At 40.5% G+C, this 13633-nt stretch overlaps 1 protein-coding gene across 2 annotated transcripts; it reads right to left on the reverse strand.

Annotated features, from left to right (window-relative positions):
- Positions 1-1776: 1776 nt before the first annotated feature.
- tm9sf5 (transmembrane 9 superfamily protein member 5) lies at positions 1777-12017 on the reverse strand. Of its 2 annotated transcripts, XM_071916158.2 has the most exons (18): positions 11725-12017; positions 10987-11054; positions 10784-10877; positions 10491-10618; positions 10235-10364; positions 9245-9372; positions 9000-9114; positions 8797-8876; positions 8573-8678; positions 7965-8015; positions 7473-7605; positions 6487-6606; positions 6296-6353; positions 5964-6123; positions 5624-5775; positions 5437-5548; positions 4857-5028; positions 1777-2821 (listed from the first exon to the last, which is right to left on the reverse strand). In XM_071916158.2, exons 1-18 carry the CDS (start codon positions 11857-11859, stop codon positions 2754-2756), a joined length of 2010 nt encoding a protein of 669 aa, XP_071772259.1. In that variant the 5' UTR covers positions 11860-12017; the 3' UTR covers positions 1777-2753. The 2 variants fall into 2 exon arrangements, with proteins under 2 accessions (XP_071772259.1, XP_071772260.1); XM_071916159.2 differs by lacking the exon at positions 7965-8015.
- Positions 12018-13633: the final 1616 nt, after the last annotated feature.

Raw genomic sequence — 13633 nt, forward strand, 5'->3', positions numbered from 1 at the left:
ATTATTATCATTATTATTATTATTGTCATCATCTGTGACTCTGTGAGAGAAGGTCCCTGAGAAACTATTAGAAACTGATAATAACTCAGACAGGACGGGTGTATAATGTGGGTGTATGTGAAGTGGATTTGATTATTAAACAGGTCACTCACAAGGAACACATACTATAGTGCTATCGTTGACAATCAAAACCTGTGTACTAGGAAGGCATGTACCATTTTCAAAGTGTTGTTCTGTAAAGTATTTTTTCTTTGTTAAATACAGTACAGTATGTAATATATTATCAAATAAGAGAAAATAATGAATTTATAAGTGCTTTAAAAACTACATATTTTGTGATTTCTATTGTGCTTTTGTATTATTTCATGTTTTATCATCCAACATCAAAAGTTGTCTGTTTGCAGTTTATTAATAAAAGTGAATAAAATGTGTAAATGTGTAAAATGTGTTATATTCATGTCAAAAGATTAGTTTTACAGATCCACATTTATACAGCAGGCTACATACAGGAGTAAGGCAGAAGCAAAGGAAGTTACAGTAATCTAAGTGAGAGGAAATAAATGCATGGATGACCTCCAAAACAGCTGAGGATAGTAGTGGTTTCATTTTGAATAATTCTCAGCTGCAGAAAGCATGACTGCACAAGCTTTTCAAACTGCTCATCAAAAATTAAATCAGAATCAAAGAACACCCCAAACTTCATAGCTATGGGTTTCACATTTGAAGCTAAGTTCCCCCATTTTATAACAAATAATATATATATTTATATATATAGTCAGGGAAACCAAAACGAACCACTTTAGTTACAATGTTTAAGGAAGTCGAGTAGGATTGCATGCTACCCTATGATCTAAAAGAACTAAAATTGCAGTCTCCTGCACCTCTTGTCAAAAGAGGGTGATTTGCAAGAGAAAATGGCTTTCTCAACAATTTTCAATAAAGAAGGAAGCTTGATAGATGAGATAGGCCTATAGTTAGTGAAAATTGTGAGGTCCAAGTTGGGTTTCTTAAGTAGGGGTTGAACTACTGCATGCTTAAAACTCGATGGGAAAGTTTCAGAGGTCAGAGAGCTGTTGACAATAGATAAAATGCGAGGGCCAACAGTGTTGAAAACTTTGAGATGTTTGGTGGGAACAATACCAGAAAGGCAGGTGGAAGGCTTCATGTGAGAGATTGCCTCCTCCAGGAGTGATAAAGAGATCGGTTCAAAATGGCTCAATGCTGCAGAATTATCAGGGATAATGGACAGGTCACAGACTGGGGGTGAAATGTGCAGCCTTATGTCGTCCACTTTTTTTAGGAGAAAATTTTCATAAACTCCTCACACTTTACAAGGAAGGTCTGTAAAGAACATCTGGGGTAGGGGCTGAACACGGCACTGATAATATTAAACAAGACCCTTGAATTATGGTGTTTTGCTCTCTCATCCTTAACTGCTTTTTACAAGTCTGCATCAAGTCATTTAGAATCTTAGGAGGACTCGTTTGACTTGCATTTACTCATGGCCTTTCAACATTGAGTTTTATGGCCCAAGTATGCTCATTTAGCCAAAGTGGGGCTTCAGGTTACAATGTTTTAAGGTGCAGGAGTATCAAAAATGTTAGTGTAGGTACAGTTCAGAATGCACAAGCGAGCTAGGACGAGTCAGGTGAACATTGAAACTCATGGCCTTATGATCAGATACACCAAAAGTTAAGAAAGACAATGGTCAACAGGGTGCAATAGGCTCATAAATTCAGTCTAATAGTTCAAAGAAAAAAACAAAAGAGGCCTCCATTTCCAACTGATTAAATGCATTTATTTGTAAAAATGTTATCACCTTGGGTGATGACTCCACACTGCTAGAAGCAAAAGGCAGCAGTGTTTTATGTAGTTACAGTTCAGTAAACCACTTATTAACATCTAAAAGTGTGCATCTCTGTGTATGTACTTAATCGGAAAATTCATGGTTTCCATTTTGATTAACTTGGTGAGAATCTCTGCTGTGGCCAAACAAACGGGGCATGTCATTAAGAGATCAGCTTACATGTACGACATAGCTGTAGCCTAATCTTCTACAATACAGATGTGCTTCATAACCAAGTTTACCATTTGTTTTTAAGCAAACCGAAATGTAGACATTAAATAAGAGAGAATGGACATCATAGCAATATCAGTGTTTTATATAATTTCTTCTGAACTACAATACAGGCCGCTGATAGTTAAGAATTTATAGCCCTGTCTTCACCTCCAACAAACATAAAAAAAAGAAAAGAAAAAAAAGATAATGTTTTTAAGGACAGTTCCATAATGGTGACATTCTTTAAGTATCTATATATATATATACACATATATATCTCATCATTACAGCAGAGGTGGTGAAAATAAAAAATATAACATTTAGCTGTAAGGGAATATAAAAGCAAAATACAGAACTTCTTATTTTCATTAGAAAAAGGAAAACAAAAGCATTTCAGCTTTTCCTGTTAAACCCACCAAAACAAGTTGCTCACTACGACAGCTAGATCATTGAAACCCACCCTGATGTTCAAGGTGCCACTCAAAACAAATTACTGGTCAACAGTGAACACAAAATTATTAAAAACAATAGCAACATAGATTTAAAGCACAAAAGAGGACGGACTCTGGTCTTCTGGTCTTTTCTAAGATAAGAGATGATTTCAGTCCAGGTCCATTCAGACCATTTCCTCTCAAAGCCAGCACCGAGGAGGCCAGTACTGGGAGAGCAAGGAGTTAGTCTTTCCTTCAGTCCTCTAGTCCACCTTGACCACACTGTAGATCTTATTTACAAACCAGAAGCAGGCAAAGAAGCCAATGGTACCTGAGAAGAAAGAAGAGAGGACAGTCATGTTAGGGGGGCGATTTGACAATTGTTAATACAAAAGTAAAAAACGGCACACAGCGGTCATCTCTGGACCAAGCAACCATATCGACAAATTCAAAACACAGAGGTAAAGGAGGAAGGACTAGCTGCTTTTGAACATCCGTCTGTTTCATCTCCACAGGGGATTTGTACATGCAGGCCTCATGCTGCTCAGCTCAGGGAGGTGGGGACCAGAAATAAATGAATAAAAACACAAAACTAATGAAAGAGCATAGGGTACTGAGGTTAAGGTACTTCAGGAGCACAGACACCAAAAATAACCCAGGCGTCACACCTCACAGCCAGCTTGCTGTTGCAGCACAACCAATTTCCATCCGCTAAAAGCCTGATAAATTCCTTTTGAGAGGGGGGAGCAGGAGACTGCAATCTGAATCCACAAGACTGCAAAAGCACCAGCGCTTCATTTTGTCAGGGTGAAAATCTGGAGAACATATTTGCCTGAGCTCCTCTCTGGGGAGAAGGCAGATTGGTCAAAATCCTGGATGAATTCATCTGGGTGTGAAAGTCCTATCTGACTGCTCAATGAGAGCCACACACAGCCCACTCCAGAATTAAGTTCTGATCAAAGTTGGGATGAGGTGAAAAGGAAAGACAAGAAAATAAAGACTTTTTTATGAAAAGGGGAAATGGGAGAGATTAGGATTATTTAGATCAAAACTGGGAGCAAGGAAGGAAACTGAAAATCTTTTCCTTGAATCCTTGGATTTATTTCTTAGAGATGATCTTCTGACATGTCTTCCCACTGCTACTTATGGCCCTGTCTTAAGATAGTGTCTGACAGTGCTGCGGTGACAAGCTGGGGCTACAGGCTAACTTTATCTGGCCTTATGACAGTAAAACACCAGCAAGTATGTCACCATCTGACAACATGCTGCTCCGCATGTTTCTCAGTGACGCAAAGACTTGGCTCTTGTTCGCCTGCTCTCAAGTCTTGTACATTATCCTCTTTCCTTACACAACCCTAGTCTCATCTGTGTGGGTGTGCAAGCGAGCTGGACAGGGCCAGAGAGTGCTGTTACCATGTCAACTTGTGTCCATCTTTATCTGGTGGCTAGGATGTGCTGTTCATCCTAGCCTTTTAATAGCATTGGTGTGCAAGATCGACACATCCTTATACAGCTAGATTTCAGGTGTCAGCACGGACAAACTGCCATAACAGCTACGGTCAGGAATCCTGGGTGCATATAGGCTTATTATAATCCATGACGAGTGAATATGGTGCTTGTGTCTCTTGATCTACAGCTAAAAAAAAAAAAGGGGGGGAGGGAAAAAAACGCTGATAAAACTAGGCTGATGCTTGTCAAACGGCAAACCATAGACAATCAAATTGACCCAAATAAGTCTGCAAAACTAGATCTGACCAAGAGGGACTTTGAACATTCTGGTCTCATTTCCCAGACTCTTCTCTCCGACTTTCTTTACACTTCAAACAGACTCTGAGAGATGACAGTTCAAATGGGACCCTTGCAAATAAACGCTCTTTCACTTCAATTGACATAGTGCTTCTTTACTACCAGTAAAGCAAAAAGGCCGGGGCTTGGCTTCAAGTAAGAAGCAAGCAAACAAATGTTGCACAATTATGTAGGCTGCATCCCAATCTCTGCTGTTATACGAGCAGGATGGGGATCCTGCATCCTTATGGCAAAGTAGGAGTGACGTAAGCTTACTGGCACTCATCAAACACTGAGCAAACAGAGCCACTCATGCTACACACCTCACATACCTTCCTGCCTCTGATCCCTTCAACTACCTCTGACACACAGTCAGCTATTGTAGCTTCTCCACTGGTCATAAAAAAAAAAAAAAGGAGTTCACAGCCAAGCCCATCTGTTTGGAGAATGGATATGTACACATGACAGTTTGCGTGATTTTACACAAACAGAGCTTATCGTCTTACAAAAAGAGACGACAACCTCTCACACTAAGACATGAATGAATCATTGCAATGTGTCAATGTAACTCAAGGACTCACCTGTGAAGAGGAAGAAGATGAGGACCATAATCATGGTGTAGCCAAAGTAGAGGATGGTGCTTGCCGCTCCGATGATCTGCAGCTTGGAGAAGAAGTAGTGGACAGCATAGATAAACAGATAGACTGCCGTGAAGCCGCTGGTCAGGAAGGAGCGCCACCACCAATGGTAGTCCTGGAAACAATACAAAAGACAACACGTTAGGATCCAGTGATGAGGACATCGCAGCTGAAGCCTAAACCTGATGTGAAATGCAGAAATAAAGAGCATTATCAATGTTGAAAAAATAATTTTACCCTTCACAAAAAGATTCATAGCATTACACCTAGAAGTAAATGAAAGTTACAGGGCTCTATGGTCCTATAGTTGAAAAATTAAGGCAAGAAGATCTGTGAAAACAATTAAAAATTCCCATTTCTACTAGATTGTTTCTGCACAAGTAGTACATAGTATGACTCTATTTTAGTATGTACAACTCACAGTGAATTTATTTATTTATTTTATTTTGTTGTTTTTTTAGCTTTGTATTTTTATAAGCTAAATTTGTATGACTGAGCCATTATTCTCAGAACATTTTGCTACCTCGGCGCATAAGTGGAAGTAGCAGAGCAGAATTGTGGCCTCAGAGCAGGTGATGAGCAGAATGATGAAAACCAGGAACAGGAACCCGAACATGTAGTACATCTGGTGAGACCTGAAACACAAGCACCACTTTAGCAATGCAAAACAGCAAATCCTTAACAATCAGGAAAGACTGCATTCTTCTTACCAGATGCTATTGAGGATGAAGAAAAGCTGAATGAATATGCAGCCAAAGGGCAGGATCCCGCCCATGACTATCCCAGGAATGGGCTTGGTAAAGAATGACTGCTCAGGAATCTGACGGGGGATCTGGTTGGTTCGCACTGGTTGCTCTATTGCCTGCAAAAAGACACAGGACAAAAAGAGATGGAACACTCAAACACACACAAATCTATGTATGTATGTATACATATACAGTATATACCCTCACACATACATACAGAATCTATTTAGTCTGAATGCTGCCCTGCAGTCATAATTGAGCGCAGCATCTTAAAGCTTCACAACCCAGGGGAGGCCATACTCACAGGTTTCTTGAATCCAAAGTAGGCGCCGATGAAGGTGAGGGGCACAGAGATTCCAAACCACAGGGCCAAAATGGCCACTAGAGTGCCGAAGGGGATTGCTGCGGAGGAACCTTCCACCCAGAGAATCAGGTTCATCAGGAAAAAGTCTGCAAACACAATCCTAGGGGAGGACAATAAAACAGAAAGATGATATAGGGGAGAGAAAGGACAGAAATGTGAGAGGCAAAAGAAAAGGACAGATACATTGTGTTTGTCAGTCCAGTACTCCACAGCAGATGTTCTACAATGTGGCAAGTAAATGAAACCGAAGCAATTGTGGAAAGCTGACCTACCCGGGGCACAAGAGTGCAGTCAACAGGACATTTGTCTTCCACTTTTCACCTCCGAAAGCTGAGGACAGAAAGAGGTGGGGGGGTGAGAATTTCATGTCAAGACGGAACACATTGACTGTAACACGGTCTGTGTTGTACTGTCTGTAAATTATGTAACAGTCTGTGCTATAAGGTTGTCAGTCGGCACTTACTTTTGTATAGGCGTGCAGATACATAGCCGGCAGGGGTGCCCAGCAGCACCCAGAGGACCACAGCACACGTCATGAGAGCGCCTCTGTTGGCTGGGGACAGGAAACCCAGACAGGCCAGGACTACAGTGCAAGACAAAGTCGTTAGTGCACTCATTCAGGCATAAAAGCACTACAGCAAATTGTGTACAGAGATGCAAAGATTGTTTTTCTAACACTACTCCTGTACTTGGGTAGCATTACTGTCATTTGTATTATCTAAAAGAGGCTTGAAAATGTAATGTATGTTTGTAATTATGTTGTCTTGGTTGATAATATAGTTCAATATATTTTAGTGTGTCTGACCCATCTCAGCCTTGTTGTGAATCTATATAACCCTCTCTCTGTAAGAATGTTTTGACTTTAGTGTTCTACTGCCTTGCAGGCTCTAAGGATGTCCGTTACCATGACAATACAATAAAACAGAGCTGGAGGGCATTACAGGAAGTAGGATTTGGGAGATAACCAGCTGGGCTGAGTCTGAAATCATTTGTATTTTGGTTCCACAACACATAATCAAACCTGAGCCAGCTCAGAAACTATATCAGCATATCCTCCATGGCTAACCTACTCCATGGCAGGGTGGTTTACCTCTAGCTCAACTTAAAAGCTTCACCAACCAATCAAATTTTTGGCTTGACTATGGCACCTGCCACTAAAATTTGATCCCTTACCCTCAAGATAAAAACAGATTGAAAAAAAGTGGAAAGTGAAAAGTGAATTTTGTCATTAATTTTGCTAACAGCAACAGGCTTTTTTAGTATATCAGTGAATGCATGCAATGGATAAAAGTTGCTGTGATGATTTTGGTTACACTGGCACCACTCCTTGATGTATGTTATGTGCTGTATACTGAGGGAAATTAAAATTCAATGGCATAGCAGCCAATAAGAACGCCACTACATAATTAGGTTTAGTTATGGCAGCCCAGTGTGTAAAACAGTCCTTACAGAGTGTGATGAAGGTCATGATGAAGATCTGGGTGCCCTGTCCCAGGAACACAGACAGCAACATGCCCTTCCTGGGGGGGCGGAACACATCGCCGTGCACCTGTTTCCACCCAGACTCCTCCTGGGCATCCTCCTGAGGGGGGGTAGGGGGGATGATACAGCACCAATCACAATCAGGGAAGACTTGACATTTTGCATATAATGACTAAGCCATAGGTAAACCAACCACCAAGCAGTGAGTAGTATCACACAATCTGACACCTGTTAGCAGAGCAAAATAAGGTGAGATTGAGATTGAGAACACTTGTTTGCCAAGGGCTGTAAAATATGGTGTGAATAACCGTTCAGCATATTCAATATTTGCTCCTGTGCTGAAAAATGATCCACACCACATTTCACTTTCTGTTGTATTGTGACCTTTTCCGAAATCACCCACCCAAACACCTGATTGCTGCAAACGGTTTAGTTCAAAACAGCCTTCAATAAGCTTACATAAAGTAGAGAGGTTTTCCCTGGGGTTGATGGAAGCTTTATCAAGTCTGCCTGTGAAATGTCACAAAATATTCATAATTCTGTGCATCCTGAAAGTGTGCTGGAGTATTGCTCTTTCCTGCCTATCCTTTCATACCAGTATCCTCCATTACTGATGGGCGAAAACCTTGTAACTCCAATTTTGGTGATTTTCATGTTTTAACTTCAATTTAAGGTCTGCATGTTCCTCTGTGGGTTGCAAATTCTTCACTGGGTTTATGAAACCTTTTAAAATCCAAATGGACAATCTCAAAAATGCGTGCTTTGTCAAGCTAAAAAAAAGGCTGTTTTTCTTAGTTCCTGAGAAGTTGACATTTTGGAAATGCAAGGTTTTCACCTGACAACGGCAAAATGGTAACTGCTTTAAATAGCTCATTTGCATGGCGGCAACACAGTGCTCTCCAGTATAAATAAACCAACAAATAATGAGATTCAAATTATACCTATTGTCATATTCTGTTTCTGATTCATTTCTTCCAACTGCATGTTCTACACATCTTTGCTTGTATGCTAGAGCTAAGTATGTGCCTGGAATGAGCAGGAGAGCTCAACAATATGTCTGCTGTTACCTGGTCCACCTGGTTGTATCTGGCGATGTCCTTGTGCAGCGTTCTCAACATGATCATGGCTACCATGCCAGACAGGAAGAGGACAATGACCAAGGAGTTCATGATGCTGGACAAACACACAAGACATGCCATGGCATCAACCAACAAGCATCAAGAAGCAGAGAGCCTTAGAGAGCCAATGTTTCTATGAAGGACTGACTGTGTGAAGGACTGTCTCCTCATACCTAAACCACTGGATGTTGGTGTGAGGCATGGAGACCAGGATGTAGTCCCACCTAGAGGCCCACTTAATGGAGTTGTTTTCCTGTGAAAGAGAGGACGGCAATTACTGCAACAATCGAATTGTCAATGTCCCGTGTGTCTCATTTTCAGGGCAAGTTATGATAATGTCATCAAAACGTTATTTCCATATAGTTCAGAGGCCTACCTCAAAAGTGACTGAGTAGGTATAAGTTATCGCCACATCATTATCAAACTCCCCGGGGATCTCCATTGGACTGCCTCCATCACAAACTGGGTTTTTCTCATCCGCATGTTTGATACTGTTATGCGCAAAAAACACAACACGTTAGATTTTGATGGTGACTTGTCATTCAGTTGCAACATGCCAAAGCAGATTACACCTAATGCAAAGTACGGTAACGTCATATCTGTCTACCAGCCCACTTTTACCTCTTAGGCTCCAGAGTGGCAGTCACCAGCCGAGCCCCTGTCCATCCTTCTGAAGCTCCACTGTGGAAAGTGATCTTGATGTCCACATGGTTGAAGACGTAGAATGTGTTCTTCTTGTTGAACTCGGACTGAAAAACATTCCTTTTTCAATTCAAGATACTCTGATACATCAAGGTACAGTGAGTGAGACCAAACTATTTTATGATGTTGAAAATCTTCCCCTATACTATAAGTATTTCATTCAAAGCATTTCACAACATTCCTCTCAGTTTGACTTGTATATTATTTATGTCACTACTGTACTGTATGTGCATGGTTTTAGCCTATCATTATTGTTAAAGTCACCTTTAGTCACAATTTTATGAATTTGTGAACTTTACTTTAAAATGTCAAACATTATCTCATTCTTAGATTCATGAATTCACTTCAATAATTAAAAACCCCATGAAATGGAATCTTTACTTCCTTGATTTGATGTATTTCCTGTTGAAACAGGATGTTGGAGTGGGACATAATGCAGTGAGGGATCATTCCAAAGTGGGAGGGGCGGAGGGGCCAGATTGTTCATAAATCTGTGATGGTTTTATTGGTTGTAATTTATATTTACGCCTAAACATGAGGTCACCGTTAAAGATACTATGATTTCCAGGAAGTAAAAGTAATGGGAGTTAATTTCATGGGGACTTTAAATGAAAGATTACACCAGGAGTTCTCAAACTCTAAGGACCCTCAGACAAACAGTCATTTTACAGTGGGCCTCCAAATAGAGAGATGGAAAGATGTATTCATTGTGCTATTTGGTAAATGGAAAAAAATTATAGAATTTTTCTGGGTGCCGCTGGGATAATTTCAAGGACTCTGGGTGACTCCAAATATCAGTGTGAGAGCCACTGCTTTAGATTAACAAGCCATGAGGCTGCCTGATAACTAATTAGCTGAAATTGAATATGTTAATACAAATTCATGGACAGTACTGGAATTGCGACTCACATTGATGACACAAGCATCTTTAGCTCTGCCATCTGGGGTGACAAGGCAGCCAATAGGGAAGCCCGGGTTGCAGTATTTCTGACTGTCCTCCACATCATAGCACCACGTGACTGGCATGTTGTCAATAATCCTGAAACAACATTTGGTTAAATCCAACATATTAATTAGTCTGTGTGTGCATGCTACAGATTCTTCTCTGCTGCCATCCACCTATCAAACGAGTCTGTAAGGGAGCAGCAATAGTTTTTTTTCTCACCAGTGGTGTTGGTAGTTCAGCTGCATTCCCCTCTTGAGGAAGTCTAGTTTGCCTGCATCCTCCTGGTTGTCCTTTGTGTAGGACTTCGTGCATACCGCCTTGCACGTCACAGGTGCGTTGAAGTTGAACTGAAAAAGACAGAGAGAGAGAGAGAGTCACTGTCACCTGTCATATATTAACAGAGTACAGAACACAAAAAGGGGGGTAAAGTTGATAGGGTTTCTACATGCAAACATTGAAATAAAAATGCTTGCGTCCAGACATGTAGGCCTAGATATTCTGGTAACACTCACCTTGTACGGTGAAGTCTCGATTCTTTCACCAAACAGCACCTGCCCAAGGTTCTCAGATGGCCTCTTTTCTTTGGCATCTTTGCAAAAGTCAAACCTTTAACAAATCCAGAATTTGAGCTGTGTAATTAGTTGATATTCAGTTGGAGTAAAGGTATTCAGACACGTTACACAAAAGGCATTAAGAAGAAACTAATGTTACTTACACATCATACTCATACGGCAGAACTGATTCCACTGAGTCCAAGCGATTTACAAACAGCTGGATGCTCGTCTGTAAAGAAGCAACAACGATTGGTCTGTCAGTCTACTGCTGGTGAACTAAAACACCGGACTTACGGTAGTTCCCTAATTGATGAGCTAGCAACAACCAAAGGCTATGCTATATGGATTGAGGTAGTTTTAACAGGCCTTTCATCCAGCAGCGTAAAGGGGTTAATGAACTAGTCAGACACAAAAGTTAAGTTGTGGTATTTCCTGAAGTAAAAAATATATTGGATCTGTCTCTCTAAAAGGCCAGTGACTTGCTAGATCCCAAACGGTTTGGTCCATTTACTGTAACTAGCTACCTTGACTTAGCCAGGTAGCAGAGCAGTCGCCAGTCATGATGATTACAGTATTATCACCTATATCGTCATACATCATTTGTACCACTGTGTGTTATGTACTACTGCTAGCTAGCACCTGCTAAGTTGGTGGAAGAATAGACAGCTATGTCCTTGACAATGACAGTAATTGCAAACAAAAAACATTAGCTATGCATCAGAACACAATGCTAGTGCTTCCGATCCAGGCAATAGTCGGGGCCTAAGGAGAAGGCTGGCTAGCTAGCAAGATGAAGGAGGATGACAAAAACACAACATGAATATGACAATTCCGTGATAACGTAGTGCAGAAAACCCATAACCGAAGACAGGAAATGTGAGCGTTTTAAGTCACGATACCTGGCAATCTTCACTTCCATCGCCTTCTTTACAAAAACTCACTGGCGCTAAACCCGGAAGATAGAACGCCGAACACGAATAGAACGCAAATAATAAGTAAACCGATACAAAACCCGAGTCTATCCGCCTCTTCATTTTATCGCGGTTACAATACTTCGCAGCTTTGTTGTCTCGTAGCAAATGGGAGTTTTGCTCCTTCCACGGAAAAACGTTTGCTAGCTGTAAGCGGTTAGCTAGTTAGCCAGCGCCTTATACTCGAGAGATGCACTGCCGCTGTGCTGGCCTGGCTGCCTGTCACAGCTCAAACTGAACCAACCAGTCTGGCTCAACCCACATTAGCTGCGTCAAGCTAGGCAGCGACAACAAGGTTCACACAGGAAGTTAGGGATTTTGCTTTAAAAACAAAACGTACTTTGTGTCATATGCGCTGTGAAAAGGATATACAAAACATCAAAAACGGCATTTTCATTTACTACAGATTAATTCTTAAATATATTCTCTATTGTCGTTTGTTATAACGTTAAAAACATTTCGACACGTTCGTCCATGAGGATTTTATTTTGAAAGGTATAACCGGAACTTATATTTTATTCTGGTCATCTTGACACTGACGTTTATCAGCGCAATCGTTATAAAAAATTTTTGCATAGCACATATTGGAAGAAACATGTTATACAAGAAACATAACACTTGGGGAATTCAATGAGAAAATAAAAAATAAGAAGAAGAAATAAGAAGGAAAGAGAGATATGGGAAGGGATAAAACTACATTCAGATACTGGCGTTGATAGTTTCTACAGTTTTTAGGGATCAGTGTAAAAGGCGGAATAGGTGAACGGACTGGAAAAACAGGTATGCCCAGGATGACACGTCAAATAGCACTCATTGTTAAAGTGGATACAAATCCTCAATATGTATCCGCGTTTAAATCAAGCCTGGAAGAGGTTTTAAGGCGTGCTTTTGTGTGATGTCTTTCATTCTATTTTACTATCATTAACGCTGAACTAAATAGGCTTAGGGGTAGAATATGTAGTTTTATAAACCTTATTAGAGGTTTGGCATAGGCAGTTGACAGCTGACAAAGTGATTGTAGAATTATGAGGAAAGTTTACATGCATGAAAGTATTACATGTCAGAATCTCCTAAATAAGAAATAAGGGCCTGATGCTAATATGTTAACCTATGGAGGGCAGCACTATACGCCACCGCTGCTTATATAGTCTGCTGCAAACTCAAGAAGATGAAGAATAGATGCCATTCAGGCACAAGCTTTGGGGATTTGCAGTGGAGCATGTATGTAAACCCACACCAGTACCTGCTTTGCAAGTAGAAGTAGGAGAGCTGCCTTGAAAACTGAGATGGAAATAGTTCACGGCTACATATTGGGCAAACTTAAAAGGTCACAAAGAGAGTCACCCAGCTAAAACAGTGTTAGATCCTTGCTGGGAGAGGGAAAAAAGAGAAATAGCTTTGGATGGATATTGGAAAAGGTTGCATCAGACCTGAAACTCATTGATATGCTATTTAGCTTGTTATTCCCCCAGGATTTCTACCTTAATCTGAGATTGACCTAAGGTTATTAGATATAAAAAAGGAGAAGAATATAAAAAAGGAGAACAGGGGAAGTAGTACAATGTAATAGTATAAATGACAGGTAGGCTATTATATATAAATGACAGGTATTATTGATTATTGGTAATATGTAGCCTACAGATGCATGTAAAGAGCCAACAGAAGGAAAAGTAGGAGTCGGCTTTGTAGTTCCAGACTCTAATATTCAAGTTTTTAAAGACTGTCAGATCATCTGTCAGTGTATATAGGGGAAATGGTGGCATTATATACTTTTCATATGAGGTGAGTGTGGCCACTGCAAGATCTAAACTGTTCTGATTCATGTTCAGAATGAATG

This window comes from Centroberyx gerrardi, chromosome 16 (genome assembly GCF_048128805.1).
Source record: "Centroberyx gerrardi isolate f3 chromosome 16, fCenGer3.hap1.cur.20231027, whole genome shotgun sequence".
In the NCBI taxonomy this organism is placed as follows: Eukaryota; Metazoa; Chordata; class Actinopteri; order Beryciformes; family Berycidae; genus Centroberyx; species Centroberyx gerrardi.